At 38.9% G+C, this 17,738-nt stretch overlaps 1 protein-coding gene across 8 annotated transcripts in view; it reads left to right on the forward strand.

Annotated features, from left to right (window-relative positions):
* The window catches only part of LOC109794144 (uncharacterized), a 28,747-nt gene extending 11,365 nt beyond the window's left edge, over window positions 1–17,382 (forward strand). For 6 of the 8 annotated variants that reach the window (XM_083072632.1, XM_083072631.1, XM_083072633.1 and 3 more), the window contains exon 6: window positions 589–14,604. In XM_083072632.1, the coding sequence (XP_082928758.1) occupies window positions 3,344–5,662 (2,319 nt within the window). In that variant the 5' untranslated portion in view covers window positions 589–3,343 and the 3' untranslated portion in view covers window positions 5,663–14,604. Of the gene's footprint in view, window positions 1–588; window positions 14,605–17,362 lie in introns of those variants that run through there. The other 2 variants (XR_014433162.1, XR_014433163.1) reach the window with 2 other exon arrangements.
* Window positions 17,383–17,738: the final 356 nt, after the last annotated feature.

Genomic DNA, 17,738 nt, shown 5'->3' on the forward strand with positions numbered 1-17,738 from the left:
GGTTTGAGATCATTTGGATGAGTATAAATATCTAGATATGATTTTCATTGACAGTTGTTGAAGTGATATATGTTTGGCGTCATGATATTTTGAGTTGTTAGGCAATGCAAGGATAAAAATTGATTTTGTCATGATGTTCTGAGATGTTGTCATGTGGATTGAGAGGTTGTTTAAGGTTGTATGATGCTAGGTGGTAAAGTTGGTTCATGTACATACTATATTGAGTAAATGGTGATTGATTTGTACATGCTTAGGGATGATATATATTGAATGTTTGAAGTAGGTATTCTAATATGATTTGTTATGTGTGTATGTTGATACGATGATAGATGACCTTATGGATTAATTAGTGGATATTTGTGTGTTTAGTAAGGTTGACCTCAAGGTGTGATATCATCAGATTGAAGTTTAGAGTGAGGACTTTGTTGAGTGTCTTTTATGTATGATTTACACTCAACTTTTGGCACTCTTTTTGGGTAATTGTAGATAATATATATGTTATTTCACCCCTTTAATTTAAAGAGTTAAGTTATACTATAAGAGTAGAGGAGTAGTAGCAATCTTAAGGAATTTCCTCAATTTTTGCAGGATTTTTAGCTAGACAGAGATCCACAGCCATAGCTGTGAATCTGGAGCTCGAGCTGTGGAAATCTGGGGAGAAATTTTGAAGACCAGAAACTTGCAGCTATAGCTGTGGTTCTGCAGCTATAGCTGTGGAAATCTGGAATGCTCATTTTTGGTTCCAGAGACTTGAAGCTAAAGCTGCAGGTCCAAAGCTTGAGCGTTGAGACTTGGGAGATCAAGGAAAGCCACAGAGACTCACAGTCATAGCTGTGGTTTCACAGCTACAGCTCAGGGAGTTGCTTAATCATGAAGGAGTTTCCACAGCCATGGCTGTGGAGCTACAGCTGCAGCGCCAGAGGTTTCTTCACCCTAAAGGACTCTCCACAGCTATAGCTGTGGATCTGCAGCTGCAGCCGTGGAAATAAAAGTTACTTTTTGGCCCTGTTTTGAAGCTCATATAAAAGGGAAAAACAAGAGAGAAAAAGGACGAAGATATACAGAGAAAAACAGGGGAGAAGCTGGGAAGAAGGAGGAACGAAGGGAAAACAAAGATTTGGAAGCTGGATCCTTTTCGAACGAAGATTCACTCCAGTTCTTCATCATTTGCTTTGTAATTTCTTCTTTTCACTCTTTGATCCTGTAATGGCCATGTGTGGCTAAACTCCTTTAAGGATTGGTTGGATGTAACTACTAACTCCTCTTCTTCTTAAATATATGCATTTTGATCTCATTATTTGTGCTTGATTCTTCTCTTAATGCTTATATCGGTTTGATCACCCGTTGTATGATCTTTGGCTTTTGAATCCGGTTGGAAAACGTTTTCGAAAACCCGAACTGAATCTTGCACCTAATCACTTCTTGTTCTAGGAATAGACTTGATTTGGTTAGTCACATTGTTCAAGTCATCATTCTTAATGCGAAGTATTAAACTCAAAACATAGAGGAATCATGTTGTGAGCTTAATAACTTTAGGATCCAACCTTGAGGAATCTTGTTGGATTACTTAATGAACGTGGAGATAATGGAATTAGAATCGCATTTATTTTAAGAAGATCTACGAGTTAGCAAGTGCTCTGAACCAATCCTTGTTTCTTAACCATAGTTTTTACTACTTTTATTTTATTGCGTTGTTCTACCCTATCTTCACTCATTTGAATTCATAACAACATTCTCATTTAAATCATTAGAGCAAGAATTACCGAACACTCAAATCCCTGAGGATGATATTTGAATACTACTTCGAAACTTGGTTCACTTGCCAAGTGGTGGGTTTGCGAAAATCTTCATCAAGTTTCTGGCGCCGTTGCCGGGGATTTGGTGCTATTTAGTAATTCTTAATCTTGTGATTTTGTAATTGTGTAAATAATTCATTTTTGTGAATATTTATAATATAGAGATATTTGTCTTGTTGTGTTTTGTGGACTCACCTTGCTGTGCAGACTTCTTGGAATTGTATGCGAGGGAAAACTCCAGCCGAAGAATTGCATTTTGACCCTGAAATTGAAAGAACGGCAAGGAGGAATAACAGTAGAACAAGAAGGTTGAGACAGTTAGAGAGAATCCAAAAACAACAGTAGGATTTTCTGAATTCTTCAACTTCGTCAAATCAACCATTCCTTGAATCAGAAATGGCTGAAGAGGGAACAGGTGGACCAAGTAGGCAGCCAAGAAGGACCCTAGGTGATTATGCACAACAACATGGTCCTAGGCATTTTTCTAGCATTGCAGCTCCAAATACTTCTAGAGCAATGGAAATGAAGCCTGCCTTCCTTACTTTGGTTAGCTCACAACAATTTGTTGGCCTTGATCATGAGGATCCATACTCACACCTTTCAAATTTCTATGAGTTATGTGGAACTATGGGAATACCTGAAGGTGATTAGGAAGCTGTATATTTGAGGTTGTTTCCCTTCTCTTTAACAGGAAAAGCTAAAGTTTGGTTACAATCTCACCAAAATCAAAGTTTGACAAGCTGGGGTGATGTGGAAAACAAGTTTGTGAATAGATTCTATCCCTCATCCAAGTATATTAAGGCCAAGTCAGAAATTACTACTTTCAGGCAAGGTGCAGATGAACCATTTTGTGTGAAGCCTGGGAGAGATTTAAGTCATTGCTCAGAAAATGTCCTAACCATGGGTTTGAAGATATAGCTCAACTTAATTTCTTTGTCAATGGAATCAAGCCTGAGGTGAAGATGTTATTGGATGCAGCAGCTGGTGGCACTATGATGACTGTGAGTCCAGAAGAAGTTACTCAAATCATAGAATATCTGGCATCTTCTGATCACCAAGCAGAGCATGGAAGACATCAATCTCATAAAAGAGGAGTTCTTGATCTTAGCACTAATGATGCAATCCTTGCTCAGAACAAGCTGCTATCTCAACAGATTGAAGCATTGACTAAGCAGATGGCCAAGATTCCACAACAGCTTCATGCTATTGCTTCTTCTTCAAATCAATCAAATTCCTCTCTAAAATGTGATTTTTGTGGGGGAGATCATCCCAATGGTCACTGTTCAGAAATTCCAAATGAAGAAGAGGTCAATTATGTGGGAAACCAACAGAAAGGAGGTAATTTTAATTCCCGTAATTATAATACTAACAATTATATGCAGGGAAATCAAGGTTGGAGAAACAACAACAACAACCAAGGATATGGATGGAGAAATGAAGCTGGGCCATCCAATAGGCCTCCACCACAACAACAACAGCAACACCAGCCTGCTTATCCTTCTATGCATGAAAGAACCAGCAAATTGGAGGATACTCTAAACTAGTTCATGCAGGTGTCTATGAACAACCAGAAGAACACAGAGGCATCCATCAAGAATTTGGAGGTGCAGGTGGGTCAGCTAGCTAAACAATTAGCTGACATGTCTGGAGGCCCATTTTCAGCCAATACCAAGACCAACCCCAAGGAGCATTGTAAGGCCATAACAACAAGAAGTGGGAAGGTAGTTGGTGAAGATGTTAGAGTGAGTGAGAACAATGAGGGTGCTGAGAATGAGGGAGAAAATAATGAATTGAAGGAGGTTGAAGAAGAAAGTGAGAAGAATGAGGGAGAAAACAATAAGAGTGAGAGTGTAAATAGTGAGAAAATAAGAGAGAAAAATGAAGTTGAGAAGGAGAAGAATAAAAAGAAGGGCAAGGAAGTCAATTCTATTGTCCCTATAAAAAACTTACCTTACCCTCATGCTCCTTCCAAGAAAGAAAAAGAAAGACAATTCCTGAGATTTCTGGATATCATTAAGAAGTTACAAATCAATATTCCTTTCACTGAAGCCATGGAGAAAATGCCCACGTATGCTCGGTTCATGAAGGAATTATTAACTAAAAAGAGAAGAATTCTTGAAGAAGAGACTGTAGAGCTTGAGGCAGGATGCAGTGCTATTATACAGAATTCTCTACCTCAGAAGTCTAGAGATCCAGGCAGTTTCACTCTCCCTGTATCAATTGGTAATCTTTCAGTGGGTAAGGCACTCTTAGATCTTGGAGCCAGTATTAACCTGATGCCTTTATCCATGTTGAAGAAGATAGGAGAAGTGGAAGTGAGACCTACAAGAATGACCCTGCAATTGGCAGACAGATCCATTAAGCTTCCACATGGCATAGTGGAAGATATGATTGTAAAGGTTGACAAGTTCATGTTTCCAGTTGATTTTGTGGTCATGGACATGGAAGAAGATTTGGAAGTTCCATTGATTCTGGGCAGACCCTTCATGAAGACAGCTAGAGTTATCATAGACATGGATGATGGAAAGCTGAAGGTGAGAGTTCAAGATGAAGAGGTGAATTTCAATGTTTTTGAAGCAATGAAGTTTCCCAAAGACAATAAGGATTGTTTCAGAATTGATGTGTTAGATGATGTGTGTTTGGAAACTCAAAGCAGTTTCAAGAATTCATCACCATTGGAGAAGGCTTTGTCTATGTTTAATGAAGAGTTGGATAAAGTCATAGAGGAGGAAGTCCAGGATGTGATTGATGCATTGAACAAAGGTGGAAGCTCATTAACCAATGTTCAGTCAAAGGAAGAATTGAAAAAGGAGGTGAAAGATCAAATAGTGAAGTTGGAGTTGAAACAATTGCCACCACAGTTAAAGTATGTCTTCTTAGAAGACAATGGTGGGAAGCCAATCATAATCAGCAGCCAGCTTTCAAAAGAGCAGGAGGAGAAATTGATTCAAGTGATAAAAGTCAATGAAGGTGTTATTGGGTGGACCCTATCTGATTTGAAAGGGATTAGTCCTTCCTATTGTATGCACAAGATTCATATGGAGCAAGATTACAAGCCAGTAGCCCAACCTCAGAGACGCTTGAGTCCAACTATGAAAGAGGTGGTGAGAAAAGAAGTGACCAAGTTGCTTGAGGCTGGTATGATTTACCCGATTTCTGACAGTGCTTGGGTTAGTCCTGTGCAAGTTGTGCCTAAGAAAGGAGGTATGACTGTGATTTATAATGAGAAGAATGAATTGATTCCCACTCGTACTGTGACTGGGTGGAGGATGTGTATAGACTACAGGAAGCTGAACCAAGCCACAAGAAAAGATCACTACCCATTGCCTTTCATGGATCAAATGCTTGAAAGGTTAGCAGGGCAAGCTTACTATTGTTTTCTGGATGGTTACTCAGGTTACAATCAGATTGCTGTGGATCCAGAAGACCAAGAGAAGACAGATTTTACTTGTCCTTTTGGTGTATTTGCATACAGGAAGATGCCATTTGGATTGTGTAATGCACCGGCTACTTTTCAGCGTTGTATGTTTGCAATTTTTTCTGATCTTGTGGAGCAATGCATAGAAATCTTCATGGATGATTTCTCCGTGTTTGGCTCGTCTTTTGAAGTTTGCCTTAATAATCTCAACACTGTTCTCAAGCGGTGTGTAGAGACTAATTTGGTGCTGAACTGGGAGAAATGTCACTTCATGGTCAGAGAGGGCATTGTTCTTGGCCACAAAGTCTCTCAGAAAGGCATAGAGGTAGACCCAGCCAAGGTTGATATCATCTCAAAGTTGCCACCACCAATCAATGTGAAGGGGTTAGAAGCTTTTTGGGGCATGCAGGATTTTATAGAAGATTTATCAAAGATTTCTCCAAGATAGCTAAGCCTCTCAGTAATCTTCTTCTTAAAAATAACAAGTTTGATTTTGATCATGATTGTTTACAAGCTTTTGAATTGTTAAAAAGCAAACTTGTTTCAGCTCCTATAATCACTGCTCCTGATTGGAAACTTGACTTTGAACTAATGTGTGATGCGAGTGATTATGCTATAGGAGCTGCTTTGGGCCAAAGGAAGGATAAAATTTTTCATGTTATTCACTATGCAAGTAAGGTGCTGAATGAAAATCAAATTAATTATGCAACAACTGAAAAAGAGTTACTTGCCATAGTGTATGCATTAGAAAAATTTTGTTCTTACCTTGTGGGTTCAAAGATCACTGTTTATACTGACCATGCTGCTATCAAGTATTTGTTGACAAAGGCAGATTCAAAGCCAAGGTTGATTCGGTGGATTCTTCTGCTACAAGAGTTTGATTTAGAAATCAAGGATAAGAAGGGATGTGAGAACCATGTCGCGGATCACCTATCCAGACTTGTCAATGAGGAGGTGACCAGTCAAAAAGAAGAAATCCTAGAAGAATTTCCAGATGAAAAGTTATTTGTAGTAAGGGAAAGACCCTGGTTTGCTGATATGGCAAATTATAAAGCAGCAGGGGTTGTTCCGGAAGAATACAATTGGCATCAAAGAAAGAAGTTCTTCAGGGATTCTAACTTCTATGTCTGGGATGATCCATATTTGTTTAAGATAGGTGCTGATGGTTTATTGAGAAGGTGTGTCTATGGGGATGAGATCAAAGATATCCTGTGGCATTGTCATAACTCACCCTATGGAGGACATTATAATGGTGAAAGAACAGCAGCAAAGGTTCTCCAGTCTGGATTTTATTGGCCAAACCTTTTCAAAGACGCATATGAACATTGCAAAGCCTGTGATAAGTGTCAAAGAACAGGGACAGTTTCCAAGAGACATGAGTTACCCCTGCAAAACATCCTAGAAGTGGAGATTTTTGATTGTTGGGGAATTGATTTCATTGGGCCTTTGCCATCATCTTTTGGGAATGAGTATATCCTTGTGGCAGTTGATTATGTTTCAAAATGGGTAGAGGCTAGTGCTGTACAAAAAGCTGATGCGAGAACTGTTATTAAATTTTTGAAGAAAAACATTTTTTGCAGGTTTGGATCACCAATGGTACTAATTAGTGATGGCGGATCTCATTTTTGCAATGCTCAATTGCAAAAAGTTCTGGAGCACTAAAATGTCAGGCACAAGGTAGCCACACCGTATCATCCTCAAACCAATGGGCAGGCTGAGGTATCCAACAGAGAGTTGAAGAGGATTCTGGAGAAGACAGTGGCTAGTTCTATGAAGGATTGGGCTTTGAAGCTAGATGACACACTATGGGCCTATAGGACTGCATTCAAGTCTCCTATTGGGTTCTCACTATTTCAGCTTGTCTATGGTAAAGCTTGTCATTTGCCAGTAGAATTGGAACATAAAGCATTTTGGGCTTTGAAGGCCTTAAATTATGATTTGAAGGCAGCAGGGGAGAAAAGGAAGCTTCAATTGCATGAATTGGAAGAAATGAGGTTGCAAGCCTATGATTCTTCTAAGTCCTACAAGCACAAAGCCAAGATATACCATGACAAGAAGATTCTGAATAGGAACTTCCAACCTGGCCAGCAGGTATTACTGTTCAATTCCAGGTTGAAACTCTTCCCTGGAAAGCTCAAATCTAAATGGTCAGGTCATTTCTCAATTAAATCTGTCAAATCCTATGGAGCCATTGAACTTGAAGATCCTGTTTCTGGAAGGACTTGGTTAGTTAACGGTCAGAGGCTCAAGCATTATTTGGGTGGTGAAGTTAAGAGATTCACTACCAGCACACATTTGAAGGAGCCATGAACAAACAGGATTGTCAAGCTAAAGACATTAAATTAGCATGTTCATGTTTTAAGTTCTGTTTTAAATTTTGTTTTTGTTCATAGAGTTGCTTAATTTTAGAATGAGTGTTGCTTGATGATTTGCATGCTGTGGAATATGTTTAACATTTCTGATTTAGTTTAAGTTTTGTTTATGTGTTGTGTGTTAGGATTTTGGATGCCATTTTTTTGTTTGAATGTTGAGTAGTTTAATGATTTGGAGTGTGTAGTGGAATATCTTGATTTATAGGGAGGTTTGGTTCCATGTTGTTTGTGGTGTTATAATGAGTTTTGGCTGCTTGATGTTTAAGTACATAATATTTTGTGATTCTGTGATGTTTTGAGATTTAATGAAAAAATCAGTTTTAAACTTGGGTACCAATGTGGGATGATGGTATAGTTTAAAAGCTCAGGGAGACTAAGAATGAATCTGGCTTTATGTGTTTGCAATGTTGGTCTCGTTGGTTGTGATGTGAATAGGAAAGTGAGCCATCAATTGGTATTGTTCTATTTGGAAGAGAAAAGCTTAGAATCTTAAGTTTAAGTCCCAACGCTCAAGCGCCAGGCTCACAGCCATGGCGCCAACTCTCTGTAGGACTTGTTGGTGTATTTCAACTTTCAACGCTGAAGCGCTAGGCCCACCGCTATGGCCCCAAGTCTCTGTACATATAGTTTGCATATATGAGACTCAGCGCTTAAGCGCCAGGATTCACAGCCATGGCGCTAAGTCTCTGTTTGAGCCTAATTGCATTTCAAAAAGTCCACAGCTGTAGCGCCAATTCCATGGCCTTAGCGCCAACTTGCTGTCTGCCCATTTTTGTGTTTAAAATCTCCACAGCCCAAGCGCCACAAACCACAGCTAAGGCGCCAAGTCTCTGCCAAGCTCTTTATGTGATTAAAATCCACAACTAAGGCGCCAACGCCCACAGCTAAGGCGCCAACGCCCACAGCTAAGGCGCCAAGTCTCTGTTTGCACATTACAATGGTGATATTAAATTCCCAGCGCTGGAGCGCCAGTTTCCACGACCTTAGCGCCAACTTTCTGGTTGAAGGAGAATCCCCAGCGCTCAAGAGCCCATATCCAGCGCTATAGCGCCAACTCTCTGCCATGACTCTTTGGCCATTTATATCTTCAGCGCTCAGGCGCCAAGTCTCACAGCCATAGCGCCAATTTAAGACCATGGAACACAACCATTTGGGTCAGTTTTTAAAACTGAACCTCCTCTCTCCACCTCTTCATTTCTTACTTCATCCACTCACGAAAACCCTCCCTCTCCCCACTCTCCATCTTCCTCCTCACATTCTCTCTAGAAAGCTTCTAATTTGAGGCATCAAGATTTCCTTTTTCCTTAGTCATTCCACACTAAAACACCAAAGCACTCATCTTTTTGCTAGGATTTCAAGGTAAAATCTTCTTCCTTCTTCCAATGCTCCTCGTGTTTGTGAGAGTTTCCTCTTCTTTAACCTTTTTCATAATCTCTCATCAATTTTTGAACTTTTTGATTGGCTTGGAAGTACACAAGTGTGAAAAGCATGAATTTGGATGTTTGAGTCTTCAATGTAACACATGCATGAGCTTTCATATTTTGTGCTTGCTTCGTTTTTGACGAAATGCTTGAATGAGAAGGGTTTTCAATTTGAATGCCAAATGGACACTATTATTTTACTGTCATGAACTCTAACCCTTGAATGGACAAGAATGCATGTGCATGTTGTTTTTCTTATCAACTTTTATCTTGTTCTCACATGAACCACGTGCACATCCCTCATACATATTCATCACTTCTAGGTTCTTTGATCATCATGAAAATACAAGGTGGAATTGATTTTCTTCTGGGTTTGAAAAGTTTGAATTTTGGGATGTTAAATGAAATGCATTGTATACAATTTTAGAGCTAAATGAAATGTGCTGAGCAATATCTCTGATTCACTTGTGTACTAACTTGGTTGCAAGAATGGATTTAATTTTTCAGATGGTTCGTTCAAGAGGGGGAGGTTCAGGCAGAAGCTCTAGAGCCACTCATGAGATCCCAGCTGATAAAAAAGAAAGAAAGTGGCTACCTCCTCCCCAACCCCATCAGTATCCTCCTCTGAGGACAAAGAAGCACCATCCTCACCTCAGCTACCCCCTCCTCCATCAAGAAATTTCACTTTCCTTCCAAGCCGATTTCGCACCAGACACAAGCAACAGAGATTTTTGGATTTAGAAAGCCGCCAAATTATAGTTGAGCGTCCGGTGAATGAAATACTTCCTTTAATAGATTTCACGGATGAATATCAAAGGAGGAATTGGACCAAGATTGGTGAGCCAGAAGACAAATACAATGAAATCATCATTCGAGATTTCTATGCTAATGCCTTTCCTGTACGACCTGATTCCAAGGATAGAATCTCATGGGTGAGAGGTAAAACCATTGCTTATGATCCAGCGACCATCAACACCTTCTTGCAAACTGGGTATACCATCCCGGAACAAGATGATTATAGAAAGCTCATGAGGACCGCAATGGATGAGGAGATGTCAACTTTGATGCTTGAGACTCTGAGCCTTCCAGGTAGCCAATACCAAACAGGCACGAAGAGCCAACCCACCCACATTCTTCGAGCTGATTTGAAATCACTTGTGCGTTTATGGCAGGCCGTCCTCTAAAGCAATGTCGTCCCACTCACACACACTTCTGACATTACCATCTCCAAGGCAAAGTTGATTGTTTGTATATTGCTACAGAAGGATGTGGACATAGCGACTTTAATATCAAATGAAATTCATGCTATTGTCCTTTCTAAACCTTCTAAGTCTAGTGCTGTCAGACCCCTAGCTTTTCCTGGATTGATTACAGGCTTATGCAAAGCCAAAGGAGTGGTGATTCCTCAGCCGTTGGAGGACGATAGATCATGTATTTGTCAATGCTCGCTGCTATAACCCACAAGAGTTTCCTCGGGCATCTAGTAGATCACGGCCACCACCTACCCAATCTACACCACCAGTTACCTCACCTCCAGTTCCGCCAACTGGATCCTTCGATTTGTCTACCATGCAGGCTTGTATGATGCAACATTTTCAGCACATGGAGGAGCAGCACCAATTAGAAATGGCTCATCTTCGCCATGTCCAACTTCAACAAGCTGCCAATCATCGAGGGCAAGTGGCTTTGCACTCTTATTTTTACCACTACACTCTAAATCAGGCCAGTACCGGTGGAAGCTTATATCCTTGGCCTACACCAGAGCAATTTCAGGATGTTATTTGTTGGCCTGGGGATAGTCCTGTGTTTTCAGGAGGGGGTGGTGAGCCTGAGCAGCCTGGTGAGCCTGAGCAGCCTCATGTAGGTGAACAAGGACAGAGGTCTGATGCTGAAGTTGAAGAAGAAGGAAATGATGGAGGAGAGGAAAATGAAGAAGGATTTGAAGATGAAGGGTCACTGTCACCCACTTTCTGAGCCATTTTCTGAGGAAGCAGAGTTTTACTTTAAATTCATGCAATTTTAATTTCTGTCAATTTAAATTTCAGTCATTTAAATTTCGGTTAATCGTTTAAACTATTTGGTGATTTGCTTGTTTTGGGTTAGATGCTTAAACTTCTGGTGTTTTGGTTGAATGACATACTTGGTGCTTTGGTTGAATGTCATACTTGGTGGTGCAATTGCTAATGTTTGAATTTGGGATAATAATTGTTTTGTTTGGAGTTTGCACCTTAGTTATTCTAAGAGCAGTAGTAAAAAAAATGTAAATAGATATATAATTATATACATATATAGGTATTTTTTGGAAAACATTGAAAATTATTCTTGAGAAGAAGTTAATGAGTTAACTTTTAGATCAACAAAAAGGAAAAATACATCTTTTAATTCACTTAAGAATAGTTGTTTTGCGACTTGTTTTGAGATTGCACTCATCCAACTCCGTTTGATCATGAAATTGTGAGTTATTTGATTAGCATGGCATGAAAAATCAATAATTGAACATTTAGCCAAGCTGGTGAGTGAGAGAGACCAAACAGTGCATATATTACATATATTTCCACTTTCGAGAGCCATCATCATAATATATGTGTTTGCATTGGTTGAATCTTGAATGATTGTTCTTGTGAGAAAGTTTTGGACAGGATCAAGGCATTCCCTTGTAAATAACTGAAATTTTTTTTAAGCCTAGAGCCAAACAGTCAGCCATAATTGAATCCATCCTTTAAAACCTGTTTGAGCCTTAACCTTCAAATAACCTCAAACCATTCCCAAATACCAACTCATCACCCTGACCAAACTTTTGAGAGTAAATGAAAGTGAATTGGAAATTAAGTTAGGGTAGTTGGTAAAAATTGCCAAGTTGAGAGGAAGTGGTGAAATTAAACTAATGCAAAGTTGAAGGGAAGAGTCACCCCTCCATCATTTTCACTGTTCAAATTCAAGTGTGCTTGTTAGTTTCATTCTATCAGTATCATATTCTCAAAAAAAAAAATCAAAAAAATCAAAAAAATCAAAAAAATCAAAAAAATCAAAAAAATCAAAAAAATAAAAAAAAAATCAAAATCAAAGAATCAAATCAAAAGCAAAATCAACAAGCACCTATATAAATAATCTTAAAAGAGAGAGGGGTCTCTTAAAATCTAGGCAGCAAATTTTGAGGTAAAAGGGTATGTAATGAGAGGAAGATTTTGGGCCGAGAGATTTGGTTGGAGTTGAACATTAAGAGTGAACAAGGTGGAATGCTTGGATCATTTTCATTTTACTCTCTTAAGTTTAAACCTTGTAAATCTGAAAAACCACATTCCCTTGTTAACCAAGCCTCAGTAGAACCCTCAAAAAGTCCTTGTGATCCTTAATTTTCTCTCAAAGAGCAGTAATGAAGAGATGATATCAATGCTTATGTTTATAGAAATTGATAGACTATGGCCAAGGCCAAGGAATCCAAGAGGAGATACATTAAAAGAACCAAGAGGAATGGGATGATTTTGAAGACCTTTTTCATATGTTGTAAATATCTTGTACATAGTTCTCTTGTATAGGCTTATTTTTGCCTTTGTATTTGTGAGGCACTTTAGTTTCTTTTATTAGTCATTACATATTGATTCTAGGGTGGGTTACTTGGAGAGTTTGACTCCATTTAACCTCTGTTGTTGATACACTCATTTTCTATTTTTCCAGTAGTAGAAGTGGGGTGACATTTAGCAATGCTTGAGGGTGTGACTAGTAATTGGGCCAGAATTGGGCCTAGGCAAAATTTTACATATTAGACTCATTTTGCTCCTAATTTTTCATAGATTTGATTTAGCTAGGTGTCATCATCATTGGATGAACCTAACTAAACCAAATCAAACATTTTTGAAATAATCAAAGTGAGCAAAATAGGACCTTGGCCGCCCACCTTTGCCTAGCTCTTTGTCTTGGCCAAATTGCTTATCCTTTCTCAAAGTTGAGAAGCTTGTGCTACAAGCTTCTCCTAGCTTGCTTCCCAAGCAAGCTAAGTGAGAAGCTTGCTCCACAAGCCTCTTAACTAGCTTGGATGGTCAAGCCAACCAAACCATGGTTCACTTGAACCATGGTTAAGGTTAGCTTGCTCCATAAGCTACCTACTTCTATAAATTTGTAAACCTTTCATTTTCCCTCACTTTGGATGAATGAAATCAGAATTTCTAAAAGAATTCTCTCTTCTCAAAGTCTCAAAACCGTGGAGAACAAGTTCTCCCTAGTTCCTTCACAAAGGTTTCCACCTTTGTGCCTTGGAGCCTCCATCTTCTACTTCTTCAAGGAGTAAGCGAGCACTCCTTAGTGCTTCTTCACCATTGGAGCTTCTTCAAAGGTGTTTCTTCATCATTGGAGTGTCTAACATCAAGAGAAGAAAGGGACTTAGCATGGTTCAACTTGAAGAACATCAATCTTCTCCAAGTGGTTCCACCAGAAATGATGAGTGGAATTGAGAGAAACACTCACCCTGGAGAGTCATTCTTATGAGAGTATGTTCAATTGTTGGTTTGTAATGTTTGTGTTATGATTTATCTTGCAATCTTTTTGGTTAAGCATGATTGAGATTGTGGGCACCTTAGTGAGTCGAAAATGGTTTGTGATAGTGAATTGATTGAATGTTTGCCTTATTGTTGATCCAGAAGAAATCTCATGATGGGAAGTATCCTTTTGTTTTTGATTGATATCTTGTTGGGGACCAACAAGAGATTAATTTGGGGTAGTTGTTGAGTGTCTTTTATGTATGATTTACACTCAACTTTTGGCACTCTTTTTGGGTAATTGTAGATAATATATATGTTATTTCACCCCTTTAATTTAAAGAATTAAGTTATACTATAAGAGTAGAGGAGTAGTAGCAATCTTAAGGAATTTCCTCAATTTTTGCAGGATTTTTAGCTAGACAGAGATCCACAGCCATAGCTGTGAATCTGGAGCTCGAGCTGTGGAAATCTGGGGAGAAATTTTGAAGACCAGAAACTTGCAGCTATCTGTGGTTCTGCAGCTATAGCTGTGGAAATCTGGAATGCTCATTTTTGGTTCCAGAGACTTGAAGCTAAAGCTGCAGGTCCAAAGCTTGAGCGTTGAGACTTGGGAGATCAAGGAAAGCCACAGAGACTCACAACCATAGCTGTGGTTTCACAGCTACAGCTCAGGGAGTTGCTTAATCATGAAGGAGTTTCCACAGCCATGGCTGTGGAGCTACAGCTGCAGCGCCAGAGGTTTCTTCACCCTGAAGGACTCTCCACAGCTATAGCCGTGGATCTGCAGCTATAGCCGTGGAAATAAAAGTTACTTTTTGGCCCTGTTTTGAAGCTCATATAAAAGGGAAAAACAAGAGAAAAAAAGGACGAAGATATACAGAGAAAAACAGGGGAGAAGCTGGGAAGAAGGAGGAACGAAGGGAAAACAAAGATTTGGAAGCTGGATCCTTTGCGAACGAAGATTCACTCCAGTTCTTCATCATTTGCTTTGTAATTTCTTCTTTTCACTCTTTGATCCTGTAATGGCCATGTGTGGCTAAACTCCTTTAAGGATTGGTTGGATGTAACTACTAACTCCTCTTCTTCTTAAATATATGCATTTTGATCTCATTATTTGTGCTTGATTCTTCTCTTAATGCTTATATCGGTTTGATCACCCGTTGTATGATCTTTGGCTTTTGAATCCGGTTGGAAAACGTTTTCGAAAACCCGAACTGAATCTTGCACCTAATCACTTCTTGTTCTAGGAATAGACTTGATTTGGTTAGTCACATTGTTCAAGTCATCATTCTTAATGCGAAGTATTAAACTCAAAACATAGAGGAATCATGTTGTGAGCTTAATAACTTTAGGATCCAACCTTGAGGAATCTTGTTGGATTACTTAATGAACGTGGAGATAATGGAATTAGAATCGCATTTATTTTAAGAAGATCTACGAGTTAGCAAGTGCTCTGAACCAATCCTTGTTTCTTAACCATAGTTTTTACTACTTTTATTTTATTGCGTTGTTCTACCCTATCTTCACTCATTTGAATTCATAACAACATTCTCATTTAAATCATTAGAGCAAGAATTACTGAACACTCAAATTCCTGAGGACGATATTTGAATACTACTTCGAAACTTGGTTCACTTGCCAAGTGGTGGGTTTGCGAAAATCTTCATCAGACTTATCCAAGACAGCTTTAGGCTAAGTTATCTAAGTATGATTTTTTGTTGTATGAAGTGAGTTTTCTAGGTCTTTTAAATTTTAGTGGAGGTATAATGTAGATCTATCTAAGGTAGAAGTTCTACTTAAGTGGGAGATATCAAAGTCAGTTAGAGAGGTTAAGAGTTTTCTTAGATTAACTTATTATTATAGGAGAGTTATTGAGGAATTTTCTAAGATAATATTACCTTTGACTGGATTGACCAGGAAGAGAGATTTGCCTTTATGTGGGATAGTAAATGTGAGAGTAAGTTCCAAACTCTTTGTAATAGCCCGATTTTCACAGATTGTTTGAGGGCCCAAAGGCCTAATAAGGGTTATTTAGTAGCCCAGAACGGGCCGTTCCCAAATTGGAACGGGCCGTTCCAAATGACTAAAATGAGAGTGATTTTGTATCCCAGAACGGGTCGTTCCCAAACTGGAACGGGCCGTTCCAAAATGCACAATTTGTCTACAAATTTTAGATGGGAACGGGGCGTTCCCAAATTGGAACAGGGCGTTCCCAAATTGGAACAGGGCGTTCCCAAATTGGAACGGAGCGTTCCCAAATTGGAACGGGGCGTTCCAGAGTTGAGAACGAGCCGTTCAAAAACATGACCGTTGTGAGTATTGAATGCAGCCCAGAACGGGCCGTTCTGGTTGAGAACGGGCCATTCTGGTTTGATAACGGGTCGTTCTGGTGAAGCCTGATGCCTATAAATAGAGCGTTCTGCCACTTCTAAAAAGCACACCTCTCATTTTCTGATTTCTTTTCTTCTGCTCTCTTATTTCCCTCTACTTTCTACTTCAGACCGAGGGGAACCCAGCGAGGGAGACCAACCAGATCTTGTGTAGGTTCAGCTTCTACATATCGAGGTACAGGGGAAAAATGGATTATTTGTATGCAAAGTTACTTGAGGGAATTGGGTAGAAGAGGAAGCTCGTAGGATTATGAGTAATTTTATAATTATTTCTGTTTGGAGAATTATTGGTCTTATGTGATTCTGTATATATTTAGAATTATGAATATATATTTAATTTGTAAGAATGATGATTTGGAAGAGAGAACGAAATTATAGAAAAGTGCCTGTTAGTTAGGTTTTGGAAAAATTGAATTATTTTTGTTTGAGAAATTGATGATCCCATTAGATTCTGTATGTTTTGAGGATTATAAATATATATTTAATTTGTAAGAATGATGATCTGAGAGGGAGAACGAAACTGTAGAAAAGTGTCTATGAGTTAGGTTTTGGAATAATTGGAGATTTTACCGTTTATGTTAAGATTATATTAAATTGCAGATTCTATTGATTATTATATTAATTTATGAATGTTGTTGTTATATTACTTGATAAAAATTGATGATTTAGATGTGAATTGCTTGAGGTGTATGAAACCATTATTTTGTTGGACTTATTTGTTGTGTATATGAAATTGTGTATGTGATATGGAATTGAGATATGAGATGTTGTATGGATGTGATTATGATTGTGATTGTGGTTCCTCACATCAATGACCAAGGATGGCACGACCCTTGGGTAAGTGATGCTACAGCAAGGGAGTGACCCTGGCATGGTGTGGGATGAGTGAGACAATTAATGTATCACTTATGTCAGTTGTGGCGTCGCCTTGGCATAGTGTTAATTGTAAGAATTGTGTGGATTGTGATGTGATTGTGGTTATTCACACCTATGACCAGGGGTGAGCACGACCCAGGATTGTTACATGGGTATCGTGACCTTGGTTAACATGTCAGGGGTGAGCACGGCCCTGGGTTAGGGGTAACGTGACCTTGGCACAGTGTTTTATCAGGGGTGAGCACGACCTTGGATTGTTACGTGGGTATCGTGACCTTGAATAACATGTCGGGTGTGAGCACGACCCTGGGCTAGATATGCTACAGGAGAATCGTGACCTTGGCACAGTGTTATATTAGGGTGAGCATGACCTTGAATTGTTAAATGGGTAGCGTGACCTTGGCATAGTGTGAAGTGCAAGATTTTTGATGATTGGTGTGATTGCGAATTATGACGTGATGATGATGTATGATTGATCGAGTTGTGATATGTTGAAATGTTTATGAATATTTTATTAAGTATAGATTCATAATGAGACGATATGTTGCGTTTTCCTTATGTGCTTTATATATAGATGCTTTCTTTTCTCACCGTACAATTTGTGGATGTTTTAGGTGAGGAAGATCCGGCTTTGAGTGGCATCTAGGATGCTAACAGTTGAATTGAGGGTGTGCTCTAATATTGTGACATCGGGGCAGAAAATCGTAGGATATAGATTTTTATATGTATTTTGAGTTATACCTTGTCTTTTGAAAACAATTTGTAAACTCTTAAATTTTACCTTCCAAGTTTTATTTTCGGTTATTTTGGATATTGAAGAAAGAACAGTTATGAAGTTTTATGTGAACCCTTTTACCGACGTTAAAAAATTTTATTTTCTTAATTTAATTACATTATTACGATGTATGTGTTGGTGGTAGTAAGGGTGTCACACTCTTAAGGAAAGATTGGCTAGTATTAATATTACCAGATTTTAGTAAGTCTTATGTG

This window comes from Cajanus cajan, chromosome 4 (assembly GCF_000230855.2).
Source record: "Cajanus cajan strain Asha chromosome 4, NIPB_CcT2T_4, whole genome shotgun sequence".
Classification (NCBI taxonomy): domain Eukaryota; kingdom Viridiplantae; phylum Streptophyta; class Magnoliopsida; order Fabales; family Fabaceae; genus Cajanus; species Cajanus cajan.